Source organism: Oryctolagus cuniculus, chromosome 13, assembly GCF_051225735.1.
Source record: "Oryctolagus cuniculus isolate XC-2025 breed Fujian yellow rabbit chromosome 13, ASM5122573v1, whole genome shotgun sequence".
Taxonomy (NCBI): Eukaryota; Metazoa; Chordata; class Mammalia; order Lagomorpha; family Leporidae; genus Oryctolagus; species Oryctolagus cuniculus.
Window position 1 is genome coordinate 34590177 of NC_142879.1, and position 17243 is coordinate 34607419.

Below are 17243 nucleotides of genomic sequence, written 5' to 3' on the forward strand. Positions count from 1 at the left end.
TATGGCCTATATTCCTGCTGAAAAGTGGTCTTTCTACTTTTTACTTGTTGAACTCTTTATTTAGTGGAGTGTTAAGTCTATAATTATAAAGTAAATTAAAAATGTTATTGTGAAAATTAAAACAGTAAGGAAGGGGGTGGAAGGAAAGGAGAGAGAGAGGCAAGTATCAATATATTCTTAGAATTGTATATATGAACTACATAAAATCTGTTCTCTTTATATTATAAATAAATAAAAGGAAAAAGTTGTGTATACTAAAAACTCAGAGTTCACTGTTTATCAAAAGTCAGCTCTACATATCTGATGAAAGGATGTTGGCCATCCTGAATATAATGATTTGTTAATTCAGCTACTTTAAGCTGGTATAAACATAATTAAATATAAATATAATTAAGTATAAAGCTGTCTTATATAATTAACAAGACAAGCGAAAAGTCACGATTAGCTGAAGTCAATACACTGCACACTCCAAATTCACTGATGTTAGGAATTCACAATAAACTGAATTTCACTAGCTGAGCTGGATAAGAGTACAAAGTTATAACCTACAGTTTCAAAAGTAATTCTTTTTATGCACATAAATTTTGAAAACTAACAACCAGACCGATTCAGAACAGATAATCTAATTACAGCCTGTGATTTGAAGAGCTCTCTATTCATGAGAGAAGGGTGAGAAAATGCAGATAATATAGATACTATACACTAACAGAACATTTATTCAAAACATAAATATTTTTGACTAGCAACTCAGTCAACAACAGTACTTAAGAATGCCTCCTCTAGGAATCTCTGTCCTCCCACAAGCCTAAGTAAAAAACAATGGCAGTGAAGCAAGTGGCTGTGTTTTGCATACCACCAGTTAACTTCCCCTTCCTGCCACTGGCTTTCATAATGTTCTACAACCATTTCTCATCATTCTGCACTGATGTCTTTCCTCACAGTCAAGGGATTCAAAAGCAAATACTTCCCTTAACAATAAATTTACCAACAGCTCAGATGAAGATTAACTGTGTACACTGAGTAAAGAATAAAAACTGTTCCCAAATACTCAAGGTATGAAATAAGTTTCCTTACTCTTTACATGTCATTTCCATTTGAAAGTAATATGATGCCATCCTAAGTAATTAACAGTTTTTTAAAAACAGAGTTACAGAATGCGATGAAGCCATAGCAACTGCCAATCAGTACAAACCCTATTACCTTGATTTTTCAAAGTATCCATTAAAGTCTGGGTGATGTTTCTAAGGCAGGAAAATGGTAAGCGTTCACTTGCCAAAATGCTTTCCAAAGCCTAGAAAAATGATATTGAGCAATTCTCATAATTAGAAGGCAATGATTGTTTTTAAAGTTTTACATTTATGTGTATATTTTCACTACCCCAACTTTCAACAAGAAGCTCCACATTTAAGCTATTTTTGTACTCCTATCTGAGAATTAAAGTTGTATCATAAGTGTCATGTAAACAACTTCATGTCATGCCAAATATGTTATAATAACAAAGAAAGTAAAAAAAACTAAGAAGGCAGTAACTTGAAGGCAACTGATGCTTAACAGAATGAGTCAAGACAGAAACAGAGACAGCTATTCACCAATAACAAATATTTGAATAAACCTATACTACCTAGGCATAAGGGAAAAGCAGAAGTTACTGCCATGTAAGTGATAAAAGCTGAGAATGATTTAGTTATTACTTATATCTGCATTTGAGTATAACCAGCTAAATCTATAGGCCATGCCAGGTATAGCATATACACTCCATCCTACCATACCTACCTGTCCCCACCACACCACCCCCGCAGACATTTAAGAGTTTTTATCATCAGTTCCAAAATACTTCCTCATGCCTATAGCAGCAACCATCAGACACATCAAAGGGTTAACTGCAGGCAAAATTCATATTTATCCTTCCATATCAGTACATTAAACTGGATTTTAATTGATGAGATGAAATACTCAAATAGGCAGAGAATGTGGCATGAGATAAACATCAGATCATAACACAATAACTTCTGTGTTTTTATGGGTGAGAAATGGGCTTAAAGGGTATCTCACGATGACAGGCCTATGATTGAGTTAACTAAAGAAAGGGACCTTAAGGGGTAAGAGCCCAGGACAAATGCCATTTGTTCATGATTACACAGGCTAGCATCTGGCTTGACTTCCTTCCTATCGTTCTGTGGCCCACAGCCTAACCTGGATTCTTCCTTTCCTCTAGTGTTGTAAAACAATAAATAACTTCTGCTACTGGGTTTTCCAACTATCTACTTACTAAAATATTTATTTTCATCTACTGGGAAGGCAGAGCAACAGATAGCGAAAGCAAGAGCAAAAGTGAGAGAGAGAGAAGAGATCTTATATCTACTAGTTACACTTCAAATTCCCTAAACAGCCAGGGCTGGGCCGGGCTGAAGCCAGGGGCTGAGAACTCCTTCCAGGTCTCCCAAGTGGTGGCAGGGGCCCAAGCACTTGAGTGATCATTTGTTGCCTCCTAGGATGCACAAACAGGAAGCTAGATTAGATGCAGAATAGCCAGGACTCAAACCAGCATTTTGATGTCCCATGTGGGCACCCCAAGCAATGACTTAACCAACCCACTGCACCACAATACCTGCTGTCTACATTTCCAATAAAATTCCCAAATTTCTACATGATTCAGCAGTATAGTATAAAATTAAAAGACAAACAAAGAGGCTTCACTATGCGAGTTTCTTGATGGTTGTTCTGTGATACAAAATTTTTCAACAAGATGGTATCTAAGTGAGAATTTTTAGGGTTGTGACCTTCTCTACTGCAGACTCTCTAGATGCCAACCTTGTCATCATGGGATCACCTTTAATAACTGAGACTCAACCTTGAGCAAAATGAGACACAACATTGTCAGCTGAATGAAAAATGGCATTAAAAGTCACTGAGACTTCTCTGTTCTACAATAAAAAATACATTTTTAAAAATACTGCAACACCCGTGCCTTGGGGGTGCATAGCCTACTGGCCTGCTCTCTGCCTTCGCTTTGCTGCCGCATTAAGCTACTTGTGGCTGTTCATAACCATACGCCTGCTCCACGTGGCTTGTTCCCAGCCTGCTCTCTGCTTGGTATGGACCCAACTTAGCCTCTGGACTTCTCTTTCTCCCCTAAATAAAGCCCTCACTCTCCTGTGCATTTCTCTCACTGAATAAAAAGCTTAACACCTTAAAAAAAAAAAAAAAAAGTCTGCAACAGAAACCACTAAGTCCTGCCATGTACACTGCTGGGCAATAAGGAATACAGGTTTTTTTTAAAGCTTTTATTTATGAATGTAAATTTCATAAGTACAACTTTAGGAATATAGTGGTTCTTTCACACCCCACCCTCCAACCCCTACTCCTGTCCCATCCCTGAATATAGGTATTGATCTCTCTCCCTAACCTCAGGCACAGAGCTACTAAAATCCCTGTAATTTCCTGAGCAACAGCAGTGTTACGCCAATCTTTTGGTCTCTGATCCCCTGTTTGTGACACAGAGTTCCTAAGAACTTCGTAATTTCCTCGATGATTGCAGGATCCTTTTATTCTAATAAAGTGACTCTTGGTGGGCTCCTAGAAAGATTGGAGGAGGGCTGGTTGCCAGCTGAACCAATCACGTGATTAGAGATTAGAACTGTCAGTCCCATCCCTTGACCTCTGTGCAGGGGAGAGGGGTTGAGTTGATCATCACTGGCCAAAGATGTAATCAATCACGGCTGCATAATGAAGTCTCCATGAATATTCGAAAGGATAGGACATGGATGAGCGTTTAGATTGCTGGACATAGGAAGTTCTTGGAAGATGGCTCATCCAGAGAGGGCATGGGAGCTCTGCATCCTTTCTCTCATTCCTTTTTCTATACGCCTCTTCCATCTGGCTGTTCATCTGTCTCCTTTGTAATATCCTTTATAATAATGGGAAAATATAAGTATTTCCCCAAGTTCTGTGAGCCACTGAAGCAAATTAATCAAACCTGAGGAGGGGGCTGTAGAAACCCCAATTCATAGCTGGTCAGTAGGAAGTCTGTGACAACCTACTAGTTTCTACTGGTGTCTGAAGGGAAGTCTTCTTTCTGGGACTGGGCTCCCAACCTATGGGATCTGATGCCATCTCTAGGCAGTGTCAGAACTGAAAGAAATTAGAGGACACCCAGCTAGAACCAGCTGCAGAATCTGACTGGTATTATAGGGGAGAAAAACTTCTGTCCAGTGGCAGAGGTACTGGGTGACTGTGTAAGAGAACAGGAAAAAACATTGTGATTTGCCTCTCTTATATTCTCACAGCAGCATAATGTTGTGAATTATGATAAGGGACTATTCAATAAGATTCCTACTTGAAGGTGCTTAAAAAAGCCTAAAGAGGGAAAAGCTGAGGAACTATGACTAATATTCATGAAATAATAGGAAAACAGTCATTTACTAACTGGTTCTGGCTTAAAGTACAGTAGGAGCTTGGAGTTATCTATGGGGGTTGAAGTGACATGCAAGAATTTATGGAGTTAGGACAGGAGCAGCATTAGGATGAGTTTGGACAAGAAAGCGAGAGTAAAAGAAATCACCATCAAAAAAAAAAAAAAAAAAAAAAAAAAAAACCACCATCAGTTACCATATAATGGCCACAAACCTGGGGAAATATAACAACAACATGAGATGTTGAGACTGTGGAGCTACAAGTACTCTTATAAAGTTCAAGTGAGAGTATAAGTCAGTACAACTGACATGAAAAACAACTGTCATCAGCCATTACAGCTAAAAAAGCTCATACCTTAGCAATTCTACTCTTAGGTATAAATTCAGAAGAAATGTGCAGAAGTGTATTAAGAGATCGGTACAAGGACAAGCATAGCATCATTCTTTGTAATGGCAAAAAACTGGAAATAACCTAAATGTTCACTGACAACAGAGTAGATAAATAACTTCCAGAGTGGGATTCATTTGGTCTGGTAAATGAATCAGTTACAGCTACATATATTAATATAGATGACTCACAGAAATGTAACATTGAAAGGCAAAACTAAAGTCATAGAAGACAGAAAACAATGCAATTTACACAAAGCTTAAAAAGACAAAAAACCCACCAGTAGGTTTCAAAGGAACCATGAAGAAATGATATAACCATTAAGAAGAGCAAAAGAGAGAGAAACAAAATTCTGAATTGTTGCTACCTTGGGGAGCGAGAGGGGTATGGGCCTGAGGAAAGACATGCAGGGCTCTTTAGAGTTCCAGCTAAGTGTCTCTTCCCTAAGATAGGTCATCATACACATATGTTTATCATTAATCTGTGATCCAAATATATATCATATATAAATATCATGTTCATGATATTATTTAATTAAAAAAGGAGAAAGACAACAGAAACTCCCACGTGGAAATGCAAGAAGGGATAAAACAGATTAAAAACACAAAGGCTTTAAATCGATGTGTTTAGAGGGAAAAAAGAAAGTACAGAATTTCTTAAGAGATGTACAAGAATCCTTCAAAATGCTCATGGAAAATGGAATTAAAAGATTAAGTTTCCTTTGGTGCAAAAAACTTTCTGAAACCATGCATATTTATACAACAACTACTCAGTAGGAAAGTTTCTATATTATATAAACTTACTTGTTTTTTGGTTGCAGGGTACTTAATATCAAGAATCAATTCCCTTATTTCTGTTTCAACTGAATCTATGAAGACAAAATTAAAGATTTCACTTTTATTATGGAAAAATATTCTAAAATAAATTAACATATTTGTAATATCTGTCAATCCAAAGGATTGTGGGGTTTTCTCACATCATTTTTTTTTTGTGTATAAATTTCAATGTCTCTGAGATGGCATACTTTTGTCTTATATAGCATAATTCCAATAAAAAGTACATGTGATAACTTATACCTTACTTCACTTTGAAAAGTAGTTGAGATAGCTCATTGATACATTTAAATATATTTTAAAACATCTATTTTCATCTACTTGAATGGCAGAACAACAGACAAACAGTGAGAGTGAGAGTGAGTGTGTGAGAGAGAGAGAGAGAGAGAGAGAGAGAGAGAGAGGTCTTCCATATACTAGTTCACTCCCCAAATGCCTGAGACAACTAGGGCTTGTCCATGCCAAAGCCAGGAACCTAGAACTCCAACAAGATTTCACAAGCGGGTGGCAGAGGCACAAACACTTGAGAATCATCTGCTGCCTCCCATGCTACATGAGCGGGAAGCTGGATGGGAAGTAGAATAGCTGGGGCTCAAACCAGCACTCCAATACAGGATGTGGGTGTCCTAAGTAGCGGTGTGCCACAACGCCTGCCCCCATTTAAATATTGTGACTGCTCCATTCAGAATATTTTACTGATCTTTAAAATGACAGAACAATATGCTTTATTATTTTTACTAAAGGATGCCTACCAAGATTGGGAGATTTCGTTTTCAATAAGGCTGACAGTTTCTTCACTAAATGCATATCCTTGGCTCGTTCACTCTTCTTATCACTAAAACAATAAATACAACAAAATCTTACAGAATGTCAAAATGCTTTCCTCCTACTTATGGCTCATTCCCCCTTTCTTTTCTCTATATTTCCTATTTAATTTTAAACATAGCAGTCTGAAGACTAAAGCAGCAAGAACAACAAAATAAAGGCGGCATAAGTCCTAAGAGAAGAGGAAGAGTGAGCAGAGGAACATCAGTCAGCAGACACTCAATAAGCCTTACCTCAGTGCCAAATGGAAAGGAACATTCACCGTTTTCACACTTCCAGACACGGGGTCCACAAGACAGATCTGGTAAGTCTGTGGCTGCCAACTCTGACTGATAACATTATTCAAGCCCATTATTTTATAGCCAGGATACAGTAACCTAAGGAAATCACACACCAATGTGGCAAAACATTAGCAAAAGGAGAAATATCAAAAGGTGCTTTTAGTATAGTTAGAGAACCCTACAGATTTACAAGTTTAGAGAACTCTACAATATTACCAATTCAGGAGCTTTAATGAGGTAAGTAAATGCTGACACCAAAACATAAGCAAAGCAGGACTCAACTGGCAGGGTTCTATCTCATTAAAAGATTCTACAAAATTAAATGAACACAATCAGGCCCATATTTGATGGCAAACAAAACATTCATCTCACTTAACATCATCACTAGGAGAATCTGAAGGAAGCTTTCCTTTTCAGTCTAGACAGCATAAGCAGCACCAAGCTGACTTAAATTCAACAGCAAATGATGGCATTTTGCAATAGCATTTCTTTATTACTAAGTACTTCATCCTTAATTATGTACCAGGCACTCACAGGAAAAGCCATAATAAAGGACATTACAATTCCCACACAGCTTGCAGCCTAATGAGTAGCTTTAACAAAAGCTTTATTTTAATAAAAGCATTCCTGTATTTCTTTTTGTAGCCAGCAAAATGCCAGGGTTTGCAGCCTACCTGCAGTGCTTTCCCACGTTGAAAGCTCCTACTCTAGGTCCCTGCTGTGTGCTCCACACCTCTAGAATTCCCCTTCGTGGGGCATATATCACGAGGAACTGAGCTACTCGACTTGGACCCTGAGTATTTCCAAAGGGGGAAAAGTCCACCTTTTCTGGTACCCTTTCGTGGAGATCTTCTACAATTTGAATCCATCCAATTTGTGCATCACGGTAGCCTTGGATACAGAGGACAGGGAAAGTTAATTAGTTTATTAATCAACGTTCAGCAGCAGCCTCCAGAAGCATTTTGGAATATCTACAGGAGAGTGGTAGAGTATTATCTTTTTACTTTAAAATATCTTAGACAAGATAACAATAAATATAATAAACATTCAATCTGTCACCAAGCCTTATCAAATCTTAGTATTTTGCTTTATTTGTTTCAGATCACTTTTTTTCTTTAAAAAGAAAATAGTGTAGCTATAACTGAAGCCTCTTGAGTGTTCCTGCCTGCTCTCATCTCCATCTCTCCCTCTCTTTAAAAGATTCCCTCCTTTAAAAAAATTCTGAGGGCCGGCACTGTGGTGTAGGGGGTAAAGCCACCGCCTGCAGTGCTGGCATCCCTTATGGGTGCTGGTTCCAAGTCCAGGCTGCTCCACTTCCAATCCAGCTCTCTGCTGTAGCCTGGGAAAGCAGCAGAAGATGGCTCAAAGTGCTCGGGCCCCTGCACCCATGTTGGAAACTTGGAAGAAGCATCTGGCTTCGGATCAGCCCAGCTCTAGCCATTGTGGCCATTTGAGGAGTGACCTAGAGGATGGAAGACTTCTCTGTCTCTGTCTCTCTCTCTGCCTCTGCAACTCTGCCTTTCAAATAAATAAATTAAATCTTAAAAAAAATATTCTGGGGAGATTATGTTTGGCTTTAAGATAAAAGTCCATTTAAAATTAAAACAAAAACAAAAACAAAAACAAGTTGATTTCCTGCTATTCAAGCCCCTTGGCAGTAGACAGAGGGAAAACATGGGCTGCATGGTGACATGAGGAATTCCCTGTGTGAATGAAGAAGCAGCAGCTAACACTATCTTCAGTTTTAGGGCACCCCCTCTCCTAGGCAATTGATGCTACCCTCCCAAGCACACAATGTAAAAGAAAACTGCACCAACTGCAGAAAGACAGGTAACAATGCCAGCAACAAGATTACCAAAGCAAATTTGGGCAAATTGGTACAGCTGTATTTTCTCACCTTCGATTATGTTGCAGAGACAAACACCAAGAAATGATGGATGTACAGCACTGAAACTTGCTTCTACAGATACTTCAACACGTAGCAGATAAAACAAGTGCCTGTCACTGTACAGATTCTTTGGCAAGAACATGATAGGGACCTCAATCTGGTCCAGAGTGATTTAATATTCTCAAATCTATTATTCTTTACACCATAAAGATTGTTCATTAATTATGGTTTCCAACACATTGCTATTCCAGATGATTTTAAACAATGTAGTCTCCCATCTTCTTAAGTCGGGACATTTTATTTTACTCAGGTTTACAATGTACCCAGTTCAAAGGCACTTTCAAGTCTCTCATAACTAAGTCCTGGCTAATGTACTGCATGTAGATAAAGACTGGAAGGACTTTGGGCAGTGTTTTCAAAGTAGACTCGACTGGCAGGAGTATCTTCTCTTCTCTTCTCTTCTTGGAAAGCAGAGAAGGTGGCTGGCCTGAGACCCCTGAGTAGGGCAGCTATGTGGAAGGAGACTGGGTTCCTCAGGATGCTGTGGTGATATCATGTCAAACCAATAACTAAGTCTGCTGCTAGCAGCTGAATGAAACTCCTGCTTGACATAGTTACTGATAAACCAAGTGGACTGATCCAAGCACTAGGATGTGAAAATCATGTCAGGGAAGATGGATTTGCTAGATTTTGCTATCTTACATCTGAAAGTCTTGGCATTCTAGATTTACCAACATTTGGCACAAGCATGGCCTTGTGAAGGGTAATGAGTATAGCTGGGGCAAGAAATTGAATTGAGAAATTGATGACAGTGAGAATTTAAAGACTTAAAGTGTATAAGGCAGAGGTTAAAAGTGTCTATGAGGTGTTCAAACTTATAAAATGATTAATACTGGATCAAGTGTTGCCAATCTGAGTTCATTTTGACACGAAAAGAAAAACCTGAAGGGTTAAACAGCATTCTTAGCTAGAGGCTGAAGAATGATAACATTGCTTAATGTTAAGAGCAAAAAGTGAATAAATGTTTTCTATAGATTTTTGTAAAGAAGTACCTTTCCACATGCGTATTGCAATCCCTCTAGATACATCCAATAAAATAACTCTCCCAAAATCATCAGTTACTGCTGCCAGTGTGTTACATGGAGACAGACATATGCTTTCACCATGCCGTCTAGAATCTGGAAGTCCAAATCTGGTATTTAAAAAAAAAAAAAAAAGCTCAAATCACATTCCAATCTATAAATACATAAAATAATGAAATGAAAAAATAAAATAGGTGACAACTATCTTTACCTAAAGAAATATGAACGTTGCCTAGCTTACCAATTCATTTACTGGTTAATCACACCTAATATTTGCAATCTAAAATACATAAAAGAAATGAAATTAAAATACCATCCTATGTTGGTTTCTATACAGATTCCACAGCCTTTTATTTCTAGGGAATACAACTGTAACTATCTTTTCCTAAGAAACATGTCATACACAACAAGACCCTCACAGCCAATTCAATTTTAGAATACTTTGCTTCTACACAGACACCTTTTGTCTATTTTAAGTTCTTGTTTCAACTTAGTTCACTTTTATATTAGATATCATAAATTGCTGACACCAGTGTATCTTCTTTTTTTTTTTTTTTAAAGACTTATTTATTTATTTGAAAGAGTTACAGGGAGAGAGGAGAAACAGAAAGAGAAAGAGAAATCTTCTATCCATTGGTTAACTCCCCAAATGGCTGGTCTGAAGCCAGGAGCCAGGAACTTCTTCTGGGCATCCCATGTGTGTGCAGGGGCCCAAGCACTTAGGCCATCCTTTGCTGCTTTTCCCAGGAGCATTAGCAGGGAACTGGATGGGAAGCAGGAACATGGGACTCGAACTGGCATCCATATGGAATATCAGCACTACAAATGGTAGCTTAAACTGCTGTGCCACAGTGCCAGCAGTGTGAGCATTTGGAAAGTGGACCAGCAGATTAGAGTTCTCTCTCTCTCACTCTTTCTCATTGAGCATAGGAGTTCTCTCTCTTCATCTAACTCTCCCTAAATTTCTCAAATAAAAATAATAACTAAATAGTTATCTCTAAAGCCTACTGGTTTATCATCAACCTTGTTAGAACTGTGAGTAAAATAAAAAGAACCAGGAACACTCACTTGAGAGAAGTCCCTAAGAAACATGTTCAAGCTATTTTTTTTTTTAAGGAAAAGAGTTTATTGGGGACAACCCGGCAGACTGGAGGGAAGGGGCGAAGAAGGAAAAGAGGGAGAAGAAGAGTGTAAAAGAGAGACACAGAGACGGAAAGGAAGAGACAGAGAGAGAGGAGAGGAGAGGAGAGGAGAGGAGAGGAGAGAGAGCAAGAGAGAGAAGGTGTTCAAGCTATTATAACTATTGGGTCCTATGGCTAATTTCTTGATTCTTGGGTGAACTGAGGACATGTGATGTGTTACAACATAGTATTTTAAAATAAGATGAAGAAATCCTTAGAAGATAACATTGAGTAAATTTTAATAGCAGTTAATTAGTTGGGTCCCTTTAGGCAAAGAACATCTAAAGGGGAGGGGCTATATTGTCTTTCATGGTGGTATTTTGTATTTGGTGCTTTGTAAAATGTTTTAAAAACAAAATCAAGGGGGCTGGTACGGTGGCATAGTGGGTATAACCATCGCCTATGATGTTGGCATCCCATAAGGGTGCTAGTTTGTGTCTTGGCTGCTCCATTTCCAATCCAGCTTCCTGCTAATAGTCTGGAGAAAGCAGCAAAAGCTAGCCCAAGTGTTTGGGCTCCTACTACCCTTTGGGAGACTGGATGAAGCTCCTGTCTTTGGCTTGGCCCAGGGCTAGCTGATGTAGCCATTTGAGAATGAACCAATGGATGGAAGATCTTTTTGTCTCTCCCTCTCTCTGTAACTCTGATTTTCAAAATAAATAAATATAATCTTTTTAAAAAAATCTTCATCTCATGGAGTTTACCTTCCAATTGGGTAAAAATCCCACATTAATGACCATCAAAAGTTCCACAACCTCATGAGATCAGCAAGTTAACTAATAAGCACACTGAAAGACCATGAATTTCAAAGCACTAAAATTTGAGAAGCACAACAGACTTGCCTTACAGCTAATGGAGTAGCTGGTTCAACCTTCGGCTTTTGCTTCTGGACAGCTTCTTCTTCATGCTTACTTTTCCAACCAAGCCAACCACTGAAAAGAAAGGACATTTACAACAAAAGTAGAAGAGCTTCCAGAGTGTGAAGTGCAGACTCTCAAAATATAAGTTAAAACTAAGCTAGATACAAATTAGAGACTTTTAAATTTAATTTTTATGTAATTACCTGGCAGCATTAAATAAAGCAGAAGTGAGTTTACTTGCAACTGCTAGTGCAACATGAGATAATAATGGTTGTGTGCTTCCCTGAAAAGCAGAGCATTTGAAAGAGAAGAATTAATAGCTTACAAAGAAACAATAAACAATGCCAACATTAAAATGTCTTGAAAAGTTGTAAAGGTTGAACTAGTAGTATTTCAGCTTCTTTCAGAGGGCACACTAAAACTTCATTTTAAGTGCAATAAAAGAAAAAGTTTTAATGATAGTTATAAAATTGCTAGTAGTCTATTTTACCTTCACGGTTTCCTTATTTTAATTGTAACTTAATTAAAATAAACCCTAAACCAGGGCAGTAAGACAGCATTGTTGTAGCTGGGCTAAGGATTTCTCATCTACTCATAACTGGTCCTCTCTCCAACCCCCGCTGCACATCCCCCACCCTGCCCTGCTTTTAAATAAATGTAGATAGTTTGGACAATTTTGAGGTTTCTTGTGCGACATCAGAGCTGCCAAATTTAACACCTAACCTATCCCTATTTAAGGAAGCAATTTTCACCACTTACATCAACTATAGTTGGCAGCTTTTTCAGCCTTTAAAAATGCTCATTTACTCATATCCCTGATGAGCTGACAGCATTAACACTGAGCTTCTGACTACTGCAACAGTAGTTAGACAATTCGAGGCTTCAGAAACTAGAGGTTTGTTTGTTTTACTTAATCTAAAGAATTTAGAAGAAACCTAGTTGAGAAATGTAAACTTCTTCATTTCAGGCTAAGGAACTATATATAATTTATAGACAAGCTGAAAAGAGTGGCCTGGCTCATAATCACAGTCACTGATGAAACTCATACCTCTAAAGCATAGAAGAAGCCCGTAAATGGATTGGACCCTACAGTGATGTACTGAGACATGGCAGGTGGACTGTTTTTAATTGCTGCATTAAATCCACCAATATTGGAGGCAGTCTTCATTTGATCAAAGGGGGACAGAGTCATAATACCTAATGACAAAAAGATAAAAAAAAAAAACCACATCATTTGAACGCAGTGAAATGATACTGTCATTGTAGGTCATTTGGGGAGTGAACCAGCAGATGGAAGACCTTTCCCTTTGTCTCTCGCTTTGTGTCTAACTCTCTCTCTCTCAAATAAATAAATAAAATCTTAAAAAAAGAGATTTATTTATTTATTTGAAAGTCAGAGCCACACAGAGAGAGAAGGAGAGGCAGAGAGAGAGAGAGAGAGAGAGAGAGAGAGGTCTTCCGTCCACTGGTTCACTCCCCAACTGGCTGCAAAGGCCAGAGCTGCACCGATCTGAAGCCAGGAACCAGGAACCAGGAACCAGGAACCAGGAACCAAGAACCAGGAGCTTCTTCCAGGTCGCCCCGAGGGAGCAGGGGCCCAGGGACTTGGGCCATCTTCTACTGCTTTCCCAGGCTATAGCAAAGAGCTGGATCAGAAGCAGAACAGCCAGGACTCGAATTGGCACCCATACAGGATGCTGGTACTGCAGGCAGCAGTTTTACCCACTACGCCACAGCACCGGCCCCTATTCTTTTCATTCACTCTTAATATTCTATTCTGTGGATATATCACAATTGATTCAACATACTGAAGGACATTTAGGTTGTTTCACATAATTTTGCACTACAAAGACTATTTATTTTTTTTTAAAGATTTTATTTATTTATTTGAGAGATAGAGTTACAGTGAGAGAGAGAGAGAGAGAGATAGAAAGGTCTTCCTACCATTGGTTCACTCCCCAAATGGCCACAACGGCCGGAGCTGCACTGATCCAAAGCCAGGAGCCAGGAGCTTCCTCCTGGTCTCCCATGTGGGTGCAGGGGCCCAAGCCTTAGGCCATCTTCTACTGCTTTCCCAGGCCACGTCAGAGAGCTGGATAGGAAGAGGAGCAGCTGGGACTAGAACCGGTACCCATATGGGATGCCGGCACTGCAGGCGGAGGATTAACCTAGTACACCAAGGCGCCAGCCCCGCAACATACTCTTAATTAGTCTCCTGGCTTTCCAGTATAAACCGCTCTCTAATTAGCAACAGAGGAGATATCTTTAAATGTAAACCTGCATTTAGAATCCGTTAACATCCAATGCATTTAGAATATTTAGGAGACCCAATTTCTTTATCCCTATGTAACTGATCACAACGGATATATATATATATATATATATCCACATATATATATATCCATATATATCCATTGTGATATATACATATATATATAATATATATATATATATATAAAAATTTTATTTATCTATTTGAGGCAGAGTTACAGACAGAGAGGAAGAAACAGAAAGGTCTTCCACCCTCTGGTTCACTCCCCAAATAGCTGCAATGGCCGGAGCTGAGCTAATCTGAAGCCAGGAGCCAGGAGCTTCCCCTGGGTCTCCCATGTGACTGCAGGGGTCCAGCACTTGGGTTATCTTCTACTGCTTTTCCAGGCCATTAGCAGAGAGCTGTATGGGAAGTGGAGCAGCCAGGATATGATCTGGCACTCATATGGGATGCTGGTGACACAGGCGTAGGTTTAACCTATGCCACAGTGCTGGCCCCCCACAATGGACATCTTTTACTTTTTCTCATCTGCCTTCATTCTTTAAAATCACATGACCTTTTTTTCTGTTTCTTGAACACTCTGAGGTCTTAAAGGACCCTAGGCCCACAGTCTTGCCAGTTCCTCTGCCTAGAATGCTCTTCTTACAGGTCCTCCTGCAGCTGGCTGGCTCCCTCTCACCCTTCTAGTCTTTTTTTTTTTTTTTTCTTTTTTTTTTTTACAGGCAGAGTGGACAGTGAGAGAGAGAGAGACAGAGAGAAAGGTCTTCCTTTGCCGTTGGTTCACCCTCTAATGGCCGCCGCGGCCGGCACGCTGCGGCCGGCGCACCATGCTGATCCAATGGCAGGAGCCAGGTACTTATCCTGGTCTCCCATGGGGTGCAGGGCCCAAGCACCTGGGCCATCCTCCACTGCACTCCCTGGCCACAGCAGAGAGCTGGCCTGGAAGAGGGGCAACCGGGACAGAATCCGGCACCCCGACCGGGACTAGAACCTGGTGTGCCGGCGCCGGCCTAAACCCTTCAAGTCTTAGTCACTTCCCTGGAGAGGCCTCTCCTCACTATTCTGTCTACAGTACCTCTTCCTTTACTTTTTATCATAATTTTCAGCTTATTTTCCTCATGATGTTGACTAACATTTTGACATTACCACATTTATTCACTATGTTTTATTATTTTTCTTCCCTTGACCAAATTAAACCTTCGTGAGGGCAGGGTTTCTCTGTCTCGAATTTCTAGCACCAATATTAGTACATAGGACATCACAGGTATTCACTTACTTGTTAAATGAATTCATCAGATTTTACATAAAGATGTACGTACATTAAGTTTACTGCACATTTTGTTTTTTCACTTGTAGGCTGGGGATATATGAATAGAATAACATTTTCTATCCGATGATTTTCCCTAGCCAGTTTTAATGTTCCAAAGTTTAATTACCAGATCAGGGAAACTCCCTGAACTGAACTCAACACTTTGGAGCTTTGTGGGTTTTTGTTTGTTTGTTTTTTAAAATTTATTTATTTGAAAGGCAAAGTTAGAGAGAGTGGGGGGAGAGCAGAAATAAATCTTCCATCCTCTGGTTCACTCCCCAAATGCCACAACAGCCAGGGCAGAGTCAGGCTGAAGTCAGGAGCCCCGATCTCCCACATGGGTGGCAGGGGCCCAAGTACTTGGGCCATCTTCTGCTGCTTGCCCAGGCACATTAGCAGGGAGCTGGATCAGAAGAGGAGGAGCCAGGACTCGCATGGGATGCCAGCACTCACATGGGATGCCGGCATCAGAGGTGGTGGCTTAACTGGCTCTGCCACCATGCCGGCCTTATTTTGTGGCATTTTTATATTAGCAATAAAGAAAAGACATGTTGAAATGTTGAATATTAAGGTATTACAGGAGTATTCCAGGCAAGAATGATCCAGTGAACAGAAAAGCATGACTAGTGTGTCAGATACCTTCCATTAACCCATCTAGAGTCACACTCCTTCTTTTACTCACTGCTCTTTTTCAGAGGCCAAAGGACACAGACCATGCTGACTTCTAATCGGGATCAGACAATGGAAAGCCCTATTAGGAGATCAAAGAGAGAAAGGACAAAACCAGGGTATCAATTTCCCTGGCTCTCTCCCTAAAAAGATGCTGTGACCCTTGGACACGTCATCCTGCTCTTCAGGATGCTCTCTCTATTCATTATCCCCGAGTGCTGGAACTGCTCCCTGCCCTCATCTCTCAAGGCCTAAGAGAATGGTTAACAGTTTGGCTGCTAAGAAAGCCTGACACACTATACTATTCCTTGTGGTTTTCTCCTATACCAAATCTTTATTTACATAGTCTCTCTGTAAGTAGACCTCCCTTCAATTGTCCTCTCAAGTATGCCATCTGTCTTCTATTAGGATTCTGATGTATAAAATGTATTTTTAGCAAAATTGATAGGAAGGGCTGCTTGTGATATATTAAGAAAAGGCTGTTATATATTTCATATTATACAATCCTATTTATGAAAATATTATCTCTTTATATAACCAAATGCAAATTACATATGAACTACACACACACATGCACATACCCCAATCTGTAAGGTTACCAAAACACCAATAGTGAGTCTCTCTGGACACTATAAATTAAGGGATCTTTTTCTTTTCTTTGTTATGTATTATATATATATATATGGGCATGTGTGTATGTGCGTGTGTATATATATGTATATAAATATACTATTTGAATTTCTTAACAAGCATTTACAATATTGTCAAACAAAAAATGTATTTTTAAATAACATTTTCTTTTCCACCCTCATTTTATTATCTTAACTCAGAAGCTCATTACTTCTTACTGAAATTATAACAGTTTTCTTACTAGCCCCAGTTTCTAGACTTGCCTCCTCCATCCTAGACTCTAAACTGCAACCACAGTAGCAAATGTGAAGATGGTTTTCTCTTGCTCAGAATTCGTCAATGGTTCTCAATATGGCTAAGAGAAAGCTCTAAATGAAAATACTTAGATAAGATATCCCTATACCTATTATACTACGTCTTTCAAAATCTGACTCCTCTCCACATACTGGGCTTCATTCTTGCCAGTTATCCCTGGAACTCATTGTTTCTTCAGCACACTATGCACTTAAAAAAAATACCCTGACACCTATGTACATATTGGCTAAAAAGCCGCCTCTGTCTTGTTCTCTGGGTCAACTCCTACTTATTTTCTCAACCTCAGATTAAAATCAAG

General features: G+C 39.3%; 1 protein-coding gene and 1 non-coding gene across 5 annotated transcripts in view; both read right to left on the reverse strand.

Annotated features, from left to right (window-relative positions):
* The window catches only part of RAB3GAP2 (RAB3 GTPase activating non-catalytic protein subunit 2), a 104123-nt gene that overhangs the window by 31318 nt on the left and 55562 nt on the right, over positions 1–17243 (reverse strand). For 2 of the 4 annotated variants that reach the window (XM_051820585.3, XM_051820588.3), the window contains 9 exons: positions 12799–12947; positions 11954–12033; positions 11733–11822; positions 9680–9819; positions 7414–7630; positions 6692–6835; positions 6386–6468; positions 5604–5668; positions 1201–1291 (listed from right to left, as the gene is read on the reverse strand). In XM_051820585.3, the coding sequence (XP_051676545.1) occupies positions 1201–1291; positions 5604–5668; positions 6386–6468; positions 6692–6835; positions 7414–7630; positions 9680–9819; positions 11733–11822; positions 11954–12033; positions 12799–12947 (1059 nt within the window). The remainder of the gene's footprint in view (positions 1–1200; positions 1292–5603; positions 5669–6385; positions 6469–6691; positions 6836–7413; positions 7631–9679; positions 9820–11732; positions 11823–11953; positions 12034–12798; positions 12948–17243) is intronic. The other 2 variants (XM_089312214.1, XM_089312215.1) reach the window with 1 other exon arrangement.
* On the reverse strand, positions 15371–15500 carry LOC127483622 (small nucleolar RNA SNORA36 family). The gene has a single exon (XR_007910060.2). It is a non-coding gene; the product is annotated as a small nucleolar RNA SNORA36 family (small nucleolar RNA).